This window comes from Erpetoichthys calabaricus, chromosome 8, assembly GCF_900747795.2.
Source record: "Erpetoichthys calabaricus chromosome 8, fErpCal1.3, whole genome shotgun sequence".
Taxonomy (NCBI): Eukaryota; Metazoa; Chordata; class Cladistia; order Polypteriformes; family Polypteridae; genus Erpetoichthys; species Erpetoichthys calabaricus.
Genome location: NC_041401.2, coordinates 11,737,643 through 11,759,831, shown reverse-complemented (window position 1 = coordinate 11,759,831; position 22,189 = coordinate 11,737,643). Strand labels below are relative to the sequence as shown.

General features: G+C 40.1%; 1 protein-coding gene across 1 annotated transcript in view; it reads left to right on the top strand.

The window, feature by feature from the left end:
• agps (alkylglycerone phosphate synthase) overlaps positions 1-22,189 on the top strand; it is a 204,820-nt gene that overhangs the window by 43,760 nt on the left and 138,871 nt on the right. Inside the window, exons 2-6 of the mRNA XM_028806233.2 lie at positions 461-550; positions 15,106-15,196; positions 16,528-16,648; positions 18,116-18,190; positions 19,734-19,805. Of these exons, the coding sequence (XP_028662066.2) occupies positions 461-550; positions 15,106-15,196; positions 16,528-16,648; positions 18,116-18,190; positions 19,734-19,805 (449 nt within the window). The remainder of the gene's footprint in view (positions 1-460; positions 551-15,105; positions 15,197-16,527; positions 16,649-18,115; positions 18,191-19,733; positions 19,806-22,189) is intronic.

Below are 22,189 nucleotides of genomic sequence, written 5' to 3'. Positions count from 1 at the left end.
CCTTGGCATACAGCACTTCTGCCACACCTGGAAGTGTTGCCGGATGTTAATTAGGAAGCACCTGGAGCACTTTCGGGTGCAGTATAAAGGAAGGTTGCCTCACTCCACTCAGGGAGCTTGCGAGTGAGCAGTGGAAGTTGGAGAAGAAAGAACTGAATTTATTTTGGTTTGTGCATTGTGTTGTGCCAAAGAGAAATAAACGTGTGTGTTCTGGACATTGTTGGTCTGTATGTCTGTCTGTAGCCGGGCTGATCTTCTACAATATATATACAATATAGAATAGCAATGTCTTATTACTTAGCTTAGCAAGATGGATTATTTTAGTAATAATTTAACTTCAACCTTAAAGTGGCTTAGAACCCAGTAAAAGATAGGAAAGGTGCTATATAAATAAAATGTATTATTTAATGCCTGATGACAGTACTAACTGCTTTGTTTATATTTTTACTTTCCTTAACAGACAGGATTTACTGAAGTGGAATGGCTGGGGATACAGTGATTCAAAATTCATATTTAATAAAAAAGGTCAAGCTGAGTTTACAGGGAAAAGGTAAGCGAACAGTTTTAAATGCTTTTTATAGGTATTGTCTGTTTACATAAATTAAACTTTGGTATATCAATTAAGTAACAAAATTCATTATATTTGGACTCGGCATGCATATTTTTCCCAAAGTTTCCCAAGTATATTACAGGGTAAAGAGGGAAAGCTAATGTTGCAAGGCAGAATCTAACCCTGATTGAGGCATCCTGTCCATCAAAGCGCAGAATGCCCCTTTCAGGGCCAATTTTCACTTCTTTAGGATGTGAGAATTAACCAAAATTTCACAGGAAAACACATTTGGGCACAGAAAAGACTTTCATATCGACAATGTATTGGGCTCTGATACTAGGACCATGGAGTTGTATGACAGCAGTGCTAGCCATTGTGCCATAGGTGCCTCCTCTTACTTAATGCCTGTTGTAATGCAAAGTGGTTAAAATTAATTACACATATAAAGAACGAAGTAATTGATGGCATAACCCATTCCCACCCCCCCCCGCCTTCAAGTCAGCATCTTTGACAGCAATTAATTACAGGCTTGAGACTGTTGGACAGGTCTCTCACTATCAGTTTTACACATCTGTGTAGATTTGAGGTTATGCTTACGGTTATTTTCTAGCTGGAAAACAAGTCTTCTCCTTAGGTGAAGGTTTCTTGCTAACTGCATCATTTTTTCTTGCTGGATTTCTGTGAATTTTGCTATTCATTTTACCTTCTGAAGCCTTCTAGGGCTTGCTGTAGAGAAGCCTCCTCACAACATGCTACTGCCACCATCAAGATTCACAGTGGGGATGGTGTGTTTTGGTAATGTGCAGTATTTTGATTACACCAAACATGATGCTTAGTATGACTGGCAAAATTTTAATTCTCATCAGACCATTGAATCTTCTTCCATTTGACTTCAGAGTCTCCAATGTGTCTTCAAGCAAACACTCTCAGCATGTGTTTATATATTTATTTATATATATATATATATATATATATATATATATATATATATATATATATATATATATATATATATATATATATATATATATATACAGTACTGTGCAAAAGTTATAGGCAGGTGTGAAAAGATGCTGTAAACAAAGAATGCTTTCAAAAATGGAAGTGTTAATCATTTATTTTCATCAATCAACAAAATGCAGTGAATGAACAAAAGAGAAAACTAAATCAAATTAATATTTGGTGTGACCACCCTTTGCCTTCAAAACAGCATCAATTCTTCTAGGTACACTTGCTCACAGTTTTTGAAGGAACTTGGCTGGTAGGTTGTTCCAAACATCTTGGAGAACTAACCACAGATCTTCTGTGGATGTAGGCTTCATCACATCCTTCTGTCTCTTCATGTAATCCCAGACACCCTCAATGATGTTGAGATCAGGGCTCTGTGGGGGCCATACCATCACTTCCAGGACTTCTTGTTCTTCTTTACGCTGAAGATAGTTCTTAATGACTTTGGCTGTATGTTTGGGGTCATTGTCCTGCTGCAGAATAAATTTGGGGCCAATCATACGTCTCCCTGATGGTACTGCATGATGGATAAGTATCTGCCTGTATTTCTCAGCATTGAGAACACCATTAATCCTGACCAAATCACCAACTCCATTTGCAGAAATGCAGCCCCAAACATTCAAGGAACCTCCACCATGCTTCACTGTTGCCTGCAGACACTCATTATTGTACCGCTCTCCAGCCCTTCGACGAACAAACTGCCTTCTGCTACAGCCAAATATTTCAAATTTTGACTCATCAGTCCAGAGCACCTGCTGCCATTTTTCTGCACCCCAGTTCCTATGTTTTCGTGCATACTTGAATCGCTTGGCCTTGTTTCCACGTCGGAAGTATGGCTTTTTGGTTGCAACTCTTCCCTGAAGACCACTTCTGCCCAGACTTCTCCAGAAAGTCGATGGGTGTACCTGGGTCCCACTGGTTTCTGCCAGTTCTGAACTGACGGCACTGCTGGACATGTTACGATTTCGAAGGGTAATAAGCTTGATGCGTCTTTCATCTGCTGCACTAAGTTTCCTTGGCCGACCACTGCGTCTACGATCCTCAACGTTGCCCGTTTCTTTGTGCTTCTTCAAAAGAGCTTGAACAGCACATCTTGAAACCCCAGTCTGCTTTGAAATCTTTGTTTGGGAGAGACCTTGCTGATGCAGGTCATGACATGAAACTGTCTTCCACAACCTCACCTTGGTAGCAGTGTTTGGCTGTTCCTCACCCAGTTTGAAGCCTCCTACACAGCTGTTTCTGTTTCAGTTAATGACTGTGTTTCAACCTACGTGTGACATTGATGATCATTAGCACCTGTTTGGTAGAATTGGTTGATCAGACACCTGACTAGAATCCTACAAAATCCCTAATTTTGTGCAAGTGAACCTATAAGAATTGATGCTGGTTTGAAGGCAAAAGGTAGGAACACCAAATATTGATTTGATTTAGATTTTTCTTTTGTTCGCTCTCTTTGCATTTTGTGAATTGATAACAATAAACAATCATTATTTATATTTCTGAAAGCATTCTTTGTTTACAGCATTTTTTCACACCTGCCTAAAACGTTTGCACAGTACTGTATGTGTGTATATGTATATATACACTGCTCCAAAAAATTAAAGGAACACTTTTTAATCTGAGTATAGCATCAAGTCAACGAAACTTGTGGGTTATTGATCTGATCAGTTAAGTAGCAGGGGGGCTTGTTCATCAGTTGCATCTGCTTTGATGTTAATGAAATTAACAACAGGTGCACTAGAGGGGGAACAATGAGACAACCCCCAAAACAGGAATGAATGGTTTAACCGGTGGAGGGAGGCCCTTGACATTTTTCCCTCCTCATCTGTTTTGTCACTCGTTTTGCATTTGACTACGGTCAGTGTCACTACTGGTAGCATGAGGCCATACCTGGACCCTACAGAGGTTGCACAGGTAGACTAACTTCTCCAGGATGGCAGGCACATCAATACGTGCCATTGCCAGAAGGTTTGCTGTGTCTCGTAGCACAGTCTCAAGAGCATGGAGGAGATACCAGGAGACAGGCAGTTACTCTAGGAGAGCTGGACAGAGTTGTAGAAGGTCCTTAACCCATCAGCAGGACTGACCGTTAAATGCTCCTTTGGGATAAGAGGAACAGGATGAGCACTGCTTTAGCCTACAAAATGACCTCCTGCAGGCAGGCCACTGGTGTGAATGTCTCTGACCAAACAATCAGAAACAGACTTCATGAGGATGGCCTGAGGGCCTGACATCCTCTAGTGGGATCTGTGCTCTCTGCCCGGCGCCATGGAGCTCGATTGGTATTTGCCATAGAATACCAGAATTGGCAGGTCCACCACTGGTGCCCTATACTTTTCACAGATGAGAGCAGGTTCACCCTGAGCACATGTGACAGACGTAAAAGGGTCTGGAGAAGCTGTGGAGAATGTTATACTGCCTGTCACATCATTCAGCATGACCAGTTTGATGGTGGGTCAGTGATGATACATCTGGGGAGGCATATCCATGGAGGAACACAGAGATCTCTACAGGGTAGACAACGGCACCTTGACTGCCATTACGTTTTGGGATGAAATCCTTGAACCCATTTTGAGACCCTATTCTGTTGCAGTGGGTCCTGGGTTCCTCATGGTGCATGACAATGCCCGGCCTCATGTGGCGAGAGGGTGAAGGAATCGATACCATTGATTGGACCCCATGGTCACTCGCCTGACCTCAATCCAATAGAACACCTCTGGGTGGGACATTATGTTTCGGTCCATCTGATGCTTCAGACTGTCCAGGAGCTCAGTGATGGCCTGGTCCAGATCTGGGAGGAGATCCCCTAGGACACCATTTGTTGTCTCATTCGGAGCATAACCCCCACCCCCACCCCCCCACGTTGTCAGGCATGCATTCAAGCACAATGGGCCATACAAACTACTGAGTATGATTTGGAGTTGCTGCAATGAAATTTTGGCCAAATAGACTCGCCTGCCTACCACTGCATCATTTTTTCCCTTTGATTTTCGGGGTGTCTCTGAATTCAGCCCTGTGTAGGTTGATCATTTTCATTTCCATCAAGAGATGTGGCCTCCTTTTGTTCCTAACACATTTCCATATCAGTCTAGATATTCACCAGGATTTTTTTTTTTAAATTGTGAAGTGGGACCTCCAGAGATTGGACTTGTTTCTCTAGCACATCCCACAGATCCTCGATCGAATTGAGATCTGGGAAATATGGAGGCCATGTCAACATTTTGAACTCTTTGTCAGGTTCTGCAAACCATTCCTAAACAATATTTGCAGTGTGACAAGATGCATTATCCTGCTGAAAGAGGCCACTATCATCAGGGAATACTGTTGGCATGAAGGGGTATACATCATTGTGGCCACAGAAAGTCATAATTGCTCATCGCAGTATACCTATTTATAGCCTTACCTTTATGTTAATTAACTATTGACAAAACAATCACTCTTATCCTGAGTGAGGAGGAGGTGTGGCTTCACACTGGCTCAGGTTTTGTGTGTCCGTGGTATCCGTGCCTGATTTACGCAGTATTGTGGGAATTGGATGAACATCCATACAGGCGAAGTCGGCTGCCTTTTGCAGTTGAAAAAGAATAAAGAGACAATAAGAGCGGTGCATTGCCCAGTTAAAAAGAAGCCATAAGAGTTTAGTTAGTCCAGAGTAAAATTTTTAAAAAACAAAACCGGTGTACTTACTGGAGAGATTGTGACTGTGAGAGAGAGTGTGAGCATGACAGTTAGTCGCCTTAGGGCTTGGCCTGCGCACCGATTGATGATGCAGTAAATCAGAGAGTTCCTGGAAGAGGGGGCAGCGCAACGTGTAATGTGTTGCTACGTGCTGCCTGATAGGAGGAATAAGAGTGTGTCAGCAGGGATTAGGAGCCACAACCCCCCTTGGCATATAAAATTAGACAAAGACATTTAAAAACTTTGTGGCAACAGTTTGGGGAAGGCTTTTTTCTCTTTTAGCATGACTGTACCCCATGCACAAAACCAGATCCAAAAAGACTTGGAGGAAGACCTCCACTCTACTGAACAGCTTTGGGATAATTTGGAACACCAGTTGTGAGCCAAATATTTTCGTCCAACATCAATACCTGACCTTAAAAATGTTTGTTTGGCTGAATGGGAGCAAATTCCCACAGACACACACCAAAAGTCTTATGGAAAGTCATCCCAGAAGATTGAAGGCTGGTTTTTGGTCTGGTTTGTGTTTTGGGTGGGGCATTATTTTCAGTATGGTTGGTGTAAGAGCAAATTGTTAATTAGTTGGGTCTTAACTTGATAGAAGTATTTTCTTAGTTATGTTAAAATGTTTGCCTATGTATTAGTATATAGTCAGCTAAATTGCAAATGGAATATTCTAAATACTTCTTGTCATTCTTACTACATACTACTTCAGTTTATGGTCTGCCTTGACACTTGGTAAGGCATGGAGGGCAAACACTTTCAAACCATGCCGAATGAATTGAATGTACTGAGCATATTGAACATACTGACATACTAAAGTGAAGCCTATGGAAGTTTGCCATAGAAAAGTAACTGAAGTTTACCAGGGGAAGCTAAGATTATAATGAAACAAAAATACTTTTTATTCTGCATGCATATTTTTTTTTTCAGAATTGTTCCTTTTTTAAATTTTCAAACATTTGGCAATATAGTGTTAAGTCTTTGGATAAAGCTGGTGAGTTCCTTAATCCAATTTCTTTCTTCACCTGTTGTGAAGATCTGTGTATAAAGCAACAGATAATGGTCAGAAGTAGAAAGACTAAGGTTAGAGTCCTATGTAAGTTGAAAGAACTTCTTCTCTGGTATCAGCTTGAGAAGATCAAGATCAATCACTGATTAGAGGTGCTGCAGCTTATTATCAAGGAGAACTAGTTAAAAATGGCTTGGTCTTTTAGTCCAGATGCCCACATGTGCCTCTTAACAGGAGGATACATACAGAGAATGGCCTCTTTGGAAGAGACTTCAGCTGACACAGAGCACTGAGGAGGATGCATCTCTCATGAACACCACCTGGGAATTTACTAAAATAAGCTATACAGTGAACCCTCGTTTATCACGGTTAATCCGTTCCAGACTCAACCGTGATAGATGAATTTTCGCGAAGTAGGATTCTTTATTTATAAATCGAATATTTTTGCAGTTAGAGTATAGAAAACCTGTTTATGACCTTCTAAATACGTTTTTTAACATTATTAGAGCCCTCTAGACATGAAATAACACCCTTTAGTCACCATTACACTCGTATTACCCAATATATTAGACAAAATAAGAGAAAATAAGACATATTAGACGTTACAAATATATTATTATTATTATTATTGTACTGTACATTTAATTACACGCACACACACAGCTCTTACACACAACCACTAACCTATGAAGGCACGACCTCAGTAGGAGAGTCATCAGGTGGTGCAGTATCTTCAGCAGGTGCGTTGTTGTCTTCTTCCGCTGAAGGAGTACTAGGAGTAGGCAGTGGGTGTCCGGGTGCGCGGCTGAAGAACATCTTGATTGGCAGTTGCTGGCGCTGTCTTTTCATTTGCGTGAGGAGGCTTTTGTAGGATATTGCCATCTTTGATCATATCCAAGAGTTTCGCCTTCTCCTGGATGGTACGCATCTTCCTCTGGCACTTAGTTTCATTTTCAGAAGGCTTAGAAAAAGCAGCACGTTTAGGAGCCATCATGGGGCTTAGATAAAAGTTCTCAGAAAGCGCATGCGTATTGATGTAAGCGTGTATGAGAAAAAATCGCGATAGAGTGAAGCCGTGAAAGTCGAAGCGTGATATAGCGAGGGATCACTGTACTGTTTAGCAGAATATGGGGAATCCTGTTTGTCAAGGAGTCACGATGACCTTACCAGAAAAAAGCAGTGTGTAAAATTTAAATCCAGACAACTGGGAGTACAGAGTTTATTTTTTTATTTGTTAACTCAAAATCCAGACTCATGGATGGAATCTTTCCACAAAAAGTAATATTTATAATGATATTTAAATTTTCAGACTATAGTATACAATGTGCATTCTTTTTCCTTTATCCATTAAAACTTGGATGCACTCACTAAGAGCGCTGTCAGCAGTGTGTGAAACAGAATAACAGTGTGGAAACAGAGATTGTTACAGGGACATCGCACACATTCAATGTAAAGGAGAATAGACTCCCTTTAATCATATAAAATGATAAATTGGAACAGAAGTCATTTATGTTGTTGCCCAAGATGGCTGTTGTTGCTTTGGCTGTGCTCAATATGTTAGTAATACTCTGCTGCCATCTAGTGAAAGTTTTTAAATATTACTTTACCCAGATTTTGTGTTTAACACTCTGCATATGGAGTTTCCCAAACAGTGTGCTGTCAGGTTTTTGTTTCTCCATTTTTTTTTTATCCACCCATTTAATCCTTCTCTACAATAAGATTCTTAATTTGATTGTGAATAATATTTTTTCTTTTTCATTTTTTTTTGTCTTGGACCTTCTTTTTTGAGGTTCTGCTCTGTTATTTCTTGCTCAACATACATTATTAAAATAGTCTCTTGATGATGATCACATTAATTGCACTGATATCTGTTGTTCAATGATTCTCAATTGTGATGTATGTAAATGTGTTAACAAGAAAATTCTCAAGATTGGCAGAAAATGAATAAGGGACTCAATGTGCTTTTTGTGGGGGTTGGGGGGCGGGGGAGTATTTTCCCAGCTCTGATTTAGAGTTCCTTTTTCAATACTCCATTTTTGTAAGCACATCTAATGTGTTGTAATTTCAAGTTTCTCTGATGTGATGTACCTTGTAATGAACTAGGCGATTTCTGCTTTGTACCAAATATTGCATATACAGGAAATGCACAGTAAATGGAGTAATGTAATTGTGATAATATTTTAATTACTATACATTTTAAAGGTAAATAAACTTCAATTTAAAGCTTACCCATTAAAATTGATTCCCATATGACAAACTTTTATCACTGGGATTACAAAGGAATGATTTGAAATTGTTGTGCACGAAATTGGGGTTGGGGGGGAAGTGGTGTCGAAATGAAGAAGTGGGTAGGACTAATGAAGGTTACTGGATTGAGAACCAGATCATTTTACACATAGTGACAGACACACACCTTATTCTCAGACTGCGATTTATTTCCATGTCGCCCTCTGTAGCATTGGAAGCTCAACCTCAGTTTCCCCTGGCAGAGCAAACTCCACAGTGCCCATGTAGTGATTAACCTTTCTTCCAAAATACTATACAACGTTGAATGTTGCATCTAGGTTGAGTGATGTACCACTTCTATTTGCCCACTAAATTACTAGAGGTTTGTTTGTAAGCCTGGTGGCTTTCACCTGTGCTGATCTTGAATGTTATTATGGGTTGTGTAGAACAATGCTCTTTAATCAGTCATTGTCCTTGACTGTATCTGATGTGAGCTTATATGTGCAGTGATTTACTTAGAGGTTTTCTAAAACTGTTCTGCAGTATTGTCATTTGTAGTCGAGGGCACAAAATTCAAAGCATTTGGCTACAGATACCATACGCATGAAAGGTATTCCCCACCTTGAAAGTTTTCACATACATTTTATTATAATACATCAATGAATCACAGTTGATTCAGTTTTTGACACAGATTTTTTTTTTTTTTGACAAAGAAAAATACTCTTCAATGCCAAAGTGAAAACTGATCGCTGCAAAGTGGTCTAAAGTAGTTACAAATATAAAACACAAAGTAATAGCTTGCCTAAGTATTCAGCCCCTTCAAACCATCATGTAGAAGATGCACCTTTGGCCGACATGACAGCCCCGAGTCTGTGTGCTTGGGACTGTCTCTGTCAACTTTGCACTTCTGGACACTGGCATTTCCCCATTCTTTTAAGCCAATCTTCTCAAGCGCTGTCAGGTTGCATGGGGATTGTGATTCAAGTCTAACCACAAATTCTGAATTGGATTAAAGATTTAGACTCTGACTTGGCCACTCCAAGACATTCACATTGTTGTTTTTAAATTGTTCTTTTGTGGCTTGGGCTTTATACTTGGGGTCCGTTGTCTTGTTGGAAAAATGATCTTCTCCCAAGAAACATGTGTTTTTGCAAGCTGCAGTGGCTTTTCAACCAGGATTCCCTTGCATCTTGCTGCAATCATTTTACCCTAACGAGCTTTCCAGGACCTGCTGCAGTGAAGCGTCATTCTGCTATCACCGTGCTTCACAGTGGGAGTAGTGAATTTTTTTGATAATGATAAATCAATGTGAAGTCAAGTTCAAGCCAAGCTCAAAATTGGTCTTATTAGACTATAGAGCCTTCTTCCAGCTAACATCAGAGTCTCCCATGCATCTCTGGTAAGATTCTAGATGAGATGCCATGTGTGTTATTTCTCTTTACCTCTTTCCCTTAAAACTGCAGTTTGAGAAGTACCCAGGCAACAGTTGTGGTCTGCACGTTCTCTCCAGTTTTGGCTACTGTAGCTTTTGATTCTTTCAGACTTCCCAGAGGTCCCTTGATGGTCTTCCTCACTAGTCATCGTCTTGCACAATCACTCAATTTTTGTAGGCGCCGTGAACCTTCCAGATAGAGGAGTAATTTATACTACAATCATTGGAGACCTGCTGACTATGGATAGGTGACCTCCTTTAAACTGGTTGTGACTGCTTAAGCCAAATGGCTGCAGCAGTGATAATTTACGTGTGTCATATGAGGGGCTTGAATAATTGTGCAATCAATTTTTTTTTAATATTTTGAATTAACGTGGACCACTTTGCAGAGATCTGCTTTTACTTTGATGTTAAAGAGTCTTTTCCTGTTGTCCTGTTAGATCAGCATCAGAAAAACTGAATTACAGTAAAGCCAGTGCTGTATAACAATGAAATATGAAAACTTCTAACGGGTGAATACTTTTTGTAGGCTCTTTGTGTGTGTGTGTATATACAGTATCTCACAAAAGTGAGTACACCCCTCACATTTTTGTAAATATTTTATGATATCTTTTCATAGGACAACATTGAATATATGACACTTTGCTCCAATGTACAGTAGTCCATGTACAGCTTGTATCACAGTGTAAATTTGCTGTCCCCTCAAAATAACTCCACACACAGCCATTAATGTCTAAACCGCTGGCAACAAAAGTGAGTTCACCCCTAAGTGAAAAATGTCCAAATTGTGCCCAATTAGCCATTTTCCCTCCCCGGTGTCATGTGACTCGTTAGTGTTACAAGGTCTCAGGTGTGTTAAATTTGGTGGTACCACTCTCATACTGGTCACTGGAAGTTCAACATGGCTCCTCATGGCAAAGAACTCTCAGAGGATCTGAAAAAAAGAATTGTTGCTCTACATAAAGATGGCCTCGGCTGGAAGCCAACACCCTGAAACTGAGCTGCGGCATGGTGGCCAAGACCATACAGCAGTTTAAGAGGACAGGTTCCACTCAGAACAGGCCTCGCCATGGTCGACCAAAGAAGTTGAGTGCCCGTGTTCAGCGTCATATCCAGAGGTTGTCTTTTGAAAATAGACGTATGAGTGCTGCCAGCATTGCTACAGATGTTAACGGGGTGGGGGGTCAGTCTGTCAGTGCTCAGACCATACGCCCGCCGCACACTACATCAAATTGGTCTGCATGGCTGTCGTCCCAAAAGGAAGCCTCTTCTAAAGATGATGCACAAGAAGCCCGCAAACAGTTTGCTGAAGACAAGCAGACTAAGGACATGGATTACTGGAACCATGTCCTGTGGTCTGATGAGACCAAGACCAACTGATTTGGTTGAGATGGTGTCAAGCGTGTGCGACGGCAACCAAGTGAGGAGTACAAAGACAAGTGTGTCTTGCCTACAGTCATTCATGCATGGTGGTGGGAGTGTCATTGTTTGGGGCTGCATAAGTGCTGCCGGTACTGGAGAGCTACAGTTCATTGAGGGAACCATGAATGCCAACATGTACTGTGACATACTGAAGCAGAGCATGATCCCCCCCCCCTTTGGAAACTGGGCCGCAGGGCAGTATTCCAACATGATAACGACCCCAAACACACCTGCAAGACCACCACTGCCTTGCTAAAGAAACTGACGGTAAAGGTGCTGGACTGGCCAGGCATGTCTCCAGACCTAAACCCTATTGGGCATCTCTGGAGAAGGTGGAGGAGCGCAAGGTCTCTAACATCCACCAGCTCCGTGATGTCATCATGGAGGAGTGGAAGAGGATTCCAGTGGCAACCAGTGAAGCTCGTGTGAACTCCATGCCCAAGAGAGTTAAGGCAGTGCTGGAAAATAATGGAGGCCACACAAAATATTGACACTTTGGGCACAATTTGGACATTTTTCACTTTTGTTTCCAGCAGTTTAGACATTAATGGCTGTGTGTTGAGTTATTTTGAGGAGACAGCAAATTTGCACTGTTATACAAGCTGTACACTGACTTTACATTGTATCAAAGTGTCATGTCTTCAGTGTTGTCCCCTGAAAAGATATAGTAAAATATTTACAAAAATGTGAGGGGTGTACTCCCTTTTGTGAGATGGCTATCCTGATGGATTTTTCAGAGAACACCTGCTGCACACACCTGTTGTAAAGAGCTGTTATTTTAGTGTTTGTGTCCTTGCTGTTAGCTTTAATGACCTCCCTGATTAAAGGGTGATTTTTGCCCTCACATCCACTGTATATTTTTTTATCATCTATAGAGACTGCAGCGTGTGAAAAATAACAGGAGGGCGGCTAGAACTACCATATTTGAACATGTGGTAGTTTGATGGTGCTGAAGTTTCTGAGATCATGTATCTTGGCCATTCTAATAGTTAGCTGAACAAAAGTTAAACCTGTTGACCAATTTTGCATGCTATGCAAATTGAGTTGCAGCCACCTTGATTGACCGTTGTGAGGTGCAGGCAGCCTGTGCTAATAATAAGTCGGTGAACCTAATAAAGTGGAGGTTGTGTGATTCTCTGAGCGTCTCTGGTAAACTGGCTTGTGAACGTTTTTTCCTGTAATCAAACATGCAGGCTGCACAGAGCTTGTATTTTCTGTTCTTGTTGTAACATTCAATATTGCAAATGGTCTTTGTCAAAAATAGGTTTCCAGCACCAGACTCGTGCTAAAGATCCACTGATGCTAAGTATTTCCTGTGTGCAATGCAGGATTTTGTTACTTGCAGGGTCTCAGTTACTGAGAGCTTAAGATGTAAATTGTGAAGCCTTAGCTGACAGAAAACATACAGTTGAGGACTAGCATCATATTTCTTTCTTTGGATATTCCACATCTGCAGACCATCGCAGATAAAGCACAGCAGTTTGCAAAATACTTTGTGCAAGCAGCATAACCTGCACTTGTTACTGGTAAACTCATAGTGGATATCACTTTGAAATTTAAATGTAATTGTGGAGAAATTAGAATGCTGTAGTGAAGTAGATCAGACCACCCATTTTCACTGCCTGTAGTGGTCAGAGCACATCACTGAGCAGCTTCTTCCAGTAACATTTTTAACAGAACAATTTGGAGCTAATCTGTAAGGAAGAAAGGGTAAAAATCACTCATTAAGAGTTTGCAAAGCTGGTAGATATACCCACCCTAAAAAAACCTAAAACTGTAAGGTAGAAGTATAAAATATTAAATTGTGGGGATTGAATACTTAAGTTGACAGCATAATTCCTTTTTACATAAACAGCATCAAACAATATTACATTACATTAATGTTGTTTGAAATAGAAAATATCACAGAAAGTAAAATGTCAGTGCAGGATTTGTTGTTGATCCTGTTAAGGGTCTGAATACTTTTGCATGGCACTGTAAATCAAGCATTGGACGCTACTTCCAGCTCATTCCATTAACACATACTGGGCTAATCCATTGTTAGAAATATATCAACATGTCCTTAACATTTCATCATGACAGCTGTTCAGTGTTTGCTTAATCGCCCCTTTGAATTAAAAAGATGTAATAAAAGTATCCCTTGCCAATTGTATCAGATTCCAAATAAATGTTAAAGTGAGCTTAGCCATGAGAAACGCACCCTTCCACACATATTAAGCAGAGGAAGGCTCTTGAAATATGACTGCACTCTGTCATAATGTACAAAGAATATAAACAGCTGTTTATCATTAAAGATAAACTTAATATCAATAAATGTCATAGCCTGATACCTCATTTTATGACTCTGTTGGAAGCTGCTTTGCCAGATTCATCTCCCGACTGAAATATCCGTGGAGATAATAGGCTACTCCAGGTGGATATTAAACGGTCAGATCTGCTTAACTTACTGTGGCGATTACAGAGTAAGCAATATTTAGAACGAGGGGAGAGTGTCTGTGTTTCATCGGCATTTAGTCTATGAATAGACTGATGCTAGTAAAGCTTACAGCTATTTTAAAATTCTTTTTTTGTGGGACATCTGCTTAACCTTTTAGAGTAACTGCATCCATAAGCAGTGAGACAACTTTAGTTTTGCAAAGTTTAAGCTTCAAATTAAATTTTTAGACTTAATCATTGTTTTTGTATTTGAAACGGATGTTATAGTTATTTGAGTGAAATACTAGTCGTTCTGTTTTTATAAGACCTAAAATAAGCACTATCATTCTTGTTCACTTAATTAAGAAATCCACCTTTATTTAAGTAACTTCTAACCCTTGACTTTAAACAACAGTTTTGTAATATGAAAATGTATTTTTGGCAACAAACTGCTATCTTTATAGTAGTTAAAATCCAAGTCCAACATGAATCTTAGGTCTACTAATGTCAAAACAGTCAGTCAGTGTCCAACCCGCTATATCCTAACACAGGATCACGGGGGTCTGCTGGAGCCAATCCCAGCCAACACAGGGCGCAAGGCAGGAACAAACCCCGGGCAGGGCGCCAGCCCACTGCAGGGCACACACACCCAAGCACACACTAGGGATAATTTAGAATCTCCAGTGCACCTAACCTGCACGTCTTTGGACTGTGGGAGGAAACCCACGCAGACACGGGGAGAACATGCAAACTCCACTTAGGGAGGACCCGGGAAGCGAACCCAGGTCTCCTTACTGTAAAGTAGCAGCGCTACCACTGTGCCCCCCTAATGTCAAAACATTTTACAGTAAGTGTTGGCCTTTATATGTCAATTGAAATTTAGGTTGCCGGTTCGAATCCCGTAAATGCCAAAAAGGGACTCTGCTCTGTTGGGCCCTTAAGCAAGGCCCTTAACCTGCAATTGCTAAGCGCTTTGAGTAGTGAGAAAAGCGCTATATAAATGCAAAAAATTATTAAAAATTATTATTATTATTAATTTTGAAGGGTGCCTTCTATAAATAAGTCACACATTAACACTTATTAATCACCGACTTTGCAATGTTGGCTTATCACTAGCAAACCCAATATGAAAAATGTCTCCATGTCGAAAGAGCTATTTTCAGCATATTTAATTACTCAGTTATTAACATAACACCTGATCTGTGACCTCATCATATACGTGATGCTATTTGTATTTACTGTGGATACATTTATTTCTGTTTTTATTGTCAGCCATGTTAGAATAAGGCTGCTGAACAAAAATATTGGACTTGTGGTACCTATTTAGAACTGTCAATCTGAAGCCTGTTTGTGCCTTTTTAGGTATCGATTGAGCGGGATGGTTTTGCCAGCGCTGAGAGAATGGTTTGAAAAAACCTTTGGAGCAAGTCTTGAACATAAAACGCCACCCAGGGTATGTTCAAAGTTTTAATTAGTTTTCCTTTTGTTTATTTGAGGCATTCATGGTAGGGGATCAGTTCTCTTGCATTACCCAGGGAAAAGACCACCATTACCATCACTTTTGACCCACCAAATGTGACCGTATGTGTGGCCAAATGGCACAGATTAGTAGTCATTAGTGCTGCCACTCCATAGATGCAAGAGACTGGATTCCAATCCCATGCAAGTAATTTTCTGCTTAGAGATTGTATGTTTTCCTATGTCAGTACAAGGTCTCATTCCATATACCACAGATGTGCAGGTTAGGTTTATTGGTAACTCTAAATTAGCCAAGTATGAATGAGTTGTGTTGATGTGTGTGTGTGTATGTGTGAGTTTGTCCCATTGAGGATTGATTTCTGCCTTGTTGCCAAGATTAGCTCAAGTCCCCTGCAATTGGCAGTCACCAGAAACAAAACAAGAGAACGATAGACACTTGGAATAAGCTACCAAGTAGTGTGGTAGACAGTAAGACGTTGGGGACTTTGAAAACTCGACTTGATGTTTTTTGGAAGAAATAAGTGGATAGGACTGGCGAGCTTTGTTGTGCTGAATGGCCTGTTCTTGTCTAGAATGTTCTAATGTTCTAATGATAGCTCATGTATCATAGAAAATTTTTATTTTTTATGTTAAGCAGAGTGTTCTCCCCGTGTCTGTGTGGGTTTCCTCTCACAGTCCAAAGACATGCTGGTTAGGTGGATTGGCGATTCTAAATTGGCCCTAGTGTGTGCTTGGTGTGTGGGTGTGTTTGTGTGTGTCCTGTGGTGGGTTGGCACCCTGCCCGGGATTGGTTCCTGCCTTGTGCCCTGTGTTGGCTGGGATTGGCTCCAGCAGACCCCCGTGACCCTGTGTTCGGATTCAGCGGGTTGGAAAATGGATGGAAGCAGAGTGGAGGTATTGTGGTACAGCTTCTACGCAGCCACTGGGTCCTGGCCGTTAAACAGCGTGGCCTCTGTTTAGGGTTTCTCTCTATTTATGGGGGTTTTCTAAGGGTGTTCTGGTTTCCTCCTACATCTCAAGAGATATGAAGGTTAGATTGGTTGACACTTTAATTGGCCTTTAATTACATATCAATATGGGTGTATATTTCTTTGTGCCATGCAAAAGACTATAGTTCCATTCAGGTTTGGTTTCTGCATTTTCCCTCATACTGCTTCGTTGGGTGCTGGCATCCAGCAACCTTATAGGAATATTGCTTGTTACAGTTTCTCTCAAGTTTCTTTAATTTGCAGTATGTCCAGTAGGCATCAAGTTATGGTTTCTGTGTTTTGAACGCTAACCTCTAGTTATCTGAATTGATTTCAGTCTGCTCTGAACACCAGTGATATACCTGCACCAATTTTAAATGAAGACTTCCTCGATGACCTCAAAGCAACAAAAATACCATTTTCTCATGAAATTGAAGATAGAATCTTCAGAGCTCATGGTAGGCTTATTTCAGTTTTGGTTCATGTTATTTTAGTGTTGTTAATAACATTCTCTCTGTGAAGTTTGCACATTCTTGAGAAACATTGTCTAGGTGTCACAATAAATTAAAAATAAAATGCTATTGTAAAAAATAAATTTGATATTAAACCTTTGTGGAAGATCAGCCCAAATACAGACAGAAGTCCCAAAACACACACGTTTAATTTTTCTCTACAGCACACAGTGCACAACTCAACCACAATAATGCTCACAGTCCTTTCTTTCGTCTTCTTTGCTGCCCTCACTCCTCCACTCACAAGCTTCATCCTCTGCCTCCCGACTCCGGCTCCTCGATTGGAATGAGGCGGCTCATTTTATAGTTCACCCGGATGTGCTCCAAGCGCTCCCTGATGACCTTCCTGCAGCACTTCCTGGTGTGGCAGAAGAGCTGCATGGGCACCCGGAAGCACTCAGGGTGTGCCTAGTTCCTGTTCTGGCAGCACTTCTTGGTGTGGCAGAAATGTTGCAGTCCAGGGCTTAGTCAATGTCCAGGCACCCCCTGGCGGTGGACACGGGCCCCCACAGGGTTGAGCTTCCAAGCTCTGTTCCCGTGGCCCCAGCACACACCAGGGTGGCTGCCCTCTTGTGTTACAGGGGAGATACTGCTCCTCTCCTGGTCCTTCCACTCTCTGGGCATTCCGGCTGGGCTTAAGCCCCAGCCGTCGCCCCACCTTTCGAAAACAGAGCTGCAAGGTTTGTTCATGTTTTATCATGCCTGTAGTACCTGTCCAATGTATGTTTCCTTGGCCTTGTCATAGTTCATAGTTTTTACACCCTTAAAACGAGGTAGAGTTAGGATCCAATCACGTGGTTATATTAAAAATATTTATCAAATACATGTATTGTTACAGGCTTACCAACCAGAGTTGGGCATCAGCTGTCAAAAGGAAACCCACAGGATTTGTGCCCTGAAACACCTAGCTTCCAGGTGCAGTAAGATTACAGTCACTCTTTCGCATCATGTGCCCACCTTTCACATCCTTCAGGAACTGAAATATCCAATGAAACCATGCGGTCCACTTTTCAACTACACTACACACGTACCAACTACAGCTTACACATACTAGTGCGCCATTAAAAACCAATAGCACCCCACCCTAACAAATACTTTATGTTGTTCAGCTTAATCTAATATAAAGGGAATCTTTACTTAACTGAGGAAAAAAGGTTTCTTTTGACAAGAATCATCTTCACATTGGGCTCCTCATGGCCAGTGTTTCTCATATTTATTGGCCTTTAAAGGCCATTGTACTGTTCATAAAAATCACCCTTTGAACTGCACACAAACTGCTTGTGAGCTGAGACAATGGGTATGACAGTGTTGGTGTCTGATGATCTAATGTCTAGTCTTGTGTCTTTTTTAGTGTTTTATTTTACATTGTTTGTAGCTAATAAATGAATTATTATGCTTTAATTTATTAAACAGGCCATTGCTTACATGAAATATTTGCTCTCCGAGAAGGGAAGTTTGAACGTGTTCCAGATATGGTTGTCTGGCCAAGTAAGTATCCCAACAACAAAAGCATTCTTTCCTTTAGAGTAAAAGTATTGCTTTAAGAATCAAGTTTTATTTTTTTTTTGACTTGTCATATAAGTTTTTTTTTTTAATACAAGTTACAGTATTTTGGAATAGTTCTGTTCTGTAGAATTCTGTTGACAGACAGGTATCAGCAAGAGTGAAAGGGAAGGTGTACAGGACAGTATTGAGACCAGCTATGTTATATGGGCTGGAGATGGTGGCACTGACCAGAAAACAGGAGACAGAGGAGGAGGTGGCAGAGTTAATGGTGCTAAGATTTGAATTGGGTGTGACGAGGATGGACAGGATTAGAAATGAGGACATTAGAGGGTCCGCTCTGGTTGGACAGTTGGGAGACAAAGTCAGAGAGGCCAGAGTGCATTGGTTTGGACATGTGCAGAGGAGAGATGCTTGAGTATATTGGGAGAAGAATACTAAGGATAGAGCTGCCAGGCAAGAGGAGCAGAGGAAGGCCTAAGAGAAGGTTTATGGGTGTGGTGAGAGGGGACATGCAGGTGATGGGGGTAACAGAGCAAGATGGAGAGGACAGAAAGATATGGAAGAAGATGATCTGCTGTGGGAACGCCTAACGGGAGCAGCCGAAAGAAGAAGAAGATGTTTAAAATAAAAACATTTACTTTTTTGATTCTATTTGTTTGGATGGGAAATTCTGGTCTCAGATTTTGTAAATATAGGTTCTAGTTTAATTATCATAATTACACATACAGTTTGTCTCTGTGAAATATTTTTAACATCTTGTGCAATTTGCCAGCAATGCTGGGTGATCAGTTCAGCATTCCATACTGTATAATGAGAACACCATGTATATGTATATTTACTCAAGCAAAAGTACTAGAATTATATAATTAAAAAGCATCTGCATACTTAATATGACCAGTAAACTGGTTGGACCCTCTCATAACTTCAGTTACTGTGAATTCATTGAATGAGTGGGCAACTTGCATTATACAAACAGTGTCACAGTTTTTTCTTTAGGTTTTCATTGTTCACACAAAATTTGCTGTAAAAGGCAAAAAATAGAGATGCCCAGTTCAAAAGAAAATAGAGATGCAATGTTTTGGCTCCCATTCTCTACTGCTGACAAATGGGTTGTAGACTCACATAATTTCCTTAGTCATTCCAGTTCTTTATATTTATATTCTGACATGCAGGCCATGAGAAAATGTGGTCTGTTGTTTCAAAGGCATGCATTCCAGGAGACAAAAAGAGATGAAGAAAAGTCATCCCACATTATCTATATTAAGAAATGTTTCTTAAGCCATTGTCAGACTTAAACTCAGTTGCATTTTATTAAAGAACAATTGTCAGCAGGTGGTGGTCTATAGAAATGGCCAAATATCCACTAATGTGTTTCCCCTTGCAGCAGTAAACTGATCTTTCCAGTCTGGTCTGTACCAGCTGGATTATCATCTTTCTGCAAAACAGAACTGCTACAGGAGTTAGACACCTGCTTTACCAAATGTTGCATATTTTTAACTAGTCATTTTTGCCCCCTTTGTTTCAGATAGCCACAGTGAAGTGGAGAAAATTGTGAATCTCGCTTGCAAACATAATGTCTGTGTTATACCTTTTGGTGGTAAGCCTTTGAATTTCTTCTGTCTTTTGTAAATATTCCTCTTGTATTCATTATTTTGTTTGTTTTAGCCTTTTTTCCCACATTCTGCATCTTGAGATTGCAATGTACCCTCTTGAGTCATAGTACTAAGAAGTTCTGTAAGTTAACCATTTATGACTTATATGTGAAATGAGGGATATTTTATATTTGTAAACCAGATCTAATCTTACTTGGAAATTCATAGTTAAGATCTGCAGTGTTAAAATTATATATTTTTAAATCTTTTCAAAATTCATGGTACTTTATTGTCCCTATCGTTGATGTTTGCAAAGCACAAGGAAAACTGCAAGATAAAATCATTCTGGCATTCGAGTCGTACAGACTTAATTATAGGGCAGCCCCATTTGACAGGATGCACACTGCACCCCTTTCTGGAAAATTGACAGCATGGTTGCTGAATTTTTGTAAGTTTTAACTCATGAGTCAACAGCAGTAGATGACATGTCATTTTCTAGAAAGCCCCCCAATCTGCAACATTTGCCGATGTATTGTCATGTTTGAAAGATGTAACTGATAAAGAACTTTCATTTACTTCTATCAAAGTTTATTTTTCTGGATTATTAGCCTCATTTTTAAAATAATATGGAGTTAATATCGGCTTACATCCAAGAACTAAAACATTTGTAAAAGACATAGAAAGGTTTGACGTTTGTATTCTCAGAAGAAACATTTGAATCCAAGACAGCAACTTCCCTTAATCACCTTATTCTCCTTTTTTAAAAAAATCATTTTGTCTTTATATTTTGTTTATATTTTTTAAACTTGTAATACCATTTTGATTTTACTAATGAAAAAAGATATAGTATTTACATGCAGGTTTTGTGTCTCATGCATCCAGTATCCTACATCCTCACACATGCAGGTTAGTTTTATTAGCAACTATCACCTGGCCTTTTGAGAGTTTGCACTCATGTGTGTGAGTGAGCCCTGAGGTGGACTGGTGACCGGTCCAGGATTGATTCCTACTAAGTGCATGATGTTGCAAGCTTAGAATCTTTCCCTGAGATCCTTAATTGGATAAAAAATTGTAAGAAATGTTACATTACTGAAACATCAATGAATCAAGCTGTAATATCCAAATAAAAGAACAGGATGAAAGTAATTCAGGATTTGTTTGCATACATAAGACTTTTGCAGTAAAAAGTTAACTTGAGAAAATGAAAAATCATTTTGCATATATATTCAGATCTATTTCTTTTTTAGTTATTAAATATTTATTCTGACATGTTTTATGTTTCTTTGAGTCCTTTTTATATGAAGGATTTACATTGTGAGTCACTATAACAAGAACTTAGTTCTTGTTACTTAGTTCAAATGGTTTAATTAAATTATTCATGACCAATACAATCACCCAAATAGATGCTTTATTCAGACATGGAACTACACAAGATACACACTGAATAGCAAAAATATTGTGACCATTTGCATAATATGCCGTTGCTTCTCCTTGTACTGCCAAAAAAAGTCCAACCAGCCAACACATAGATTGTACAAGACCTCTGTATGTGTCCTGTGGTATCTGGCATGAGGATGTTAGCAGCAGATTCTATAGCTCCTGTAAGGTATGAGGTGGAGCTGCCATGGATCAGACTTACATCCCACAGTAGCTGAACTGGATTGAGATCTGAGAAATTTGAAGGCAAGATCAACACCTTAAGCTCTTCATCATGTTCTTCAAACCATTCCCGTAACAATTTGTGAGTGACAGGGCGCATTATCCTGCTGAATGATGCCACTTCCATCATGGGGGTACTGTTGACATTGAAGAGGTGTACCTGGTCTGTAATGATGTTTAAGTTGGTGGGACATGTCAAACTAATGTGTTCATGAATTCCCAGACCCAGCATTTTCCAGAAGTACATTGCCCCAAAGCATCATACATCCTCTACCAGCTTGTCTTCTTTTAACAATGTATCCTGGTAGTTTCTGTTCTCCATGTAAATGATGTACGTGTACCTGGTTGTCTACATTATGCAACATAAAATGGCATTCATTGGACCAGACTACCTTCCTTCATTGATCTATGGTCTAGTTTTGATCCCAGCATGCTCACTGTTGTTATGACTGAAGCACCACACAAAAGGATAAGGGTGAGGTCTTCAGAAACACCCACAAAAAACAGAATACTAATTGGATAGCACCAGAATAGGTCTCAACACTGTGGAACCTGGCTCTGGGAAACTGTGGGGCTTCAGGCCTGTCTGGTCTCAGAATGGAGGAACTGCTTTTATTGTTCTAAAGTTCACGAATATGTCTCAAAGAGGTTCAGCTCCGCAAAATCTTTATAAAAGCGGATTTTTAATAAAGTAACAGTACTCCAGAAAAATATCAAAAAGGGATGCAGA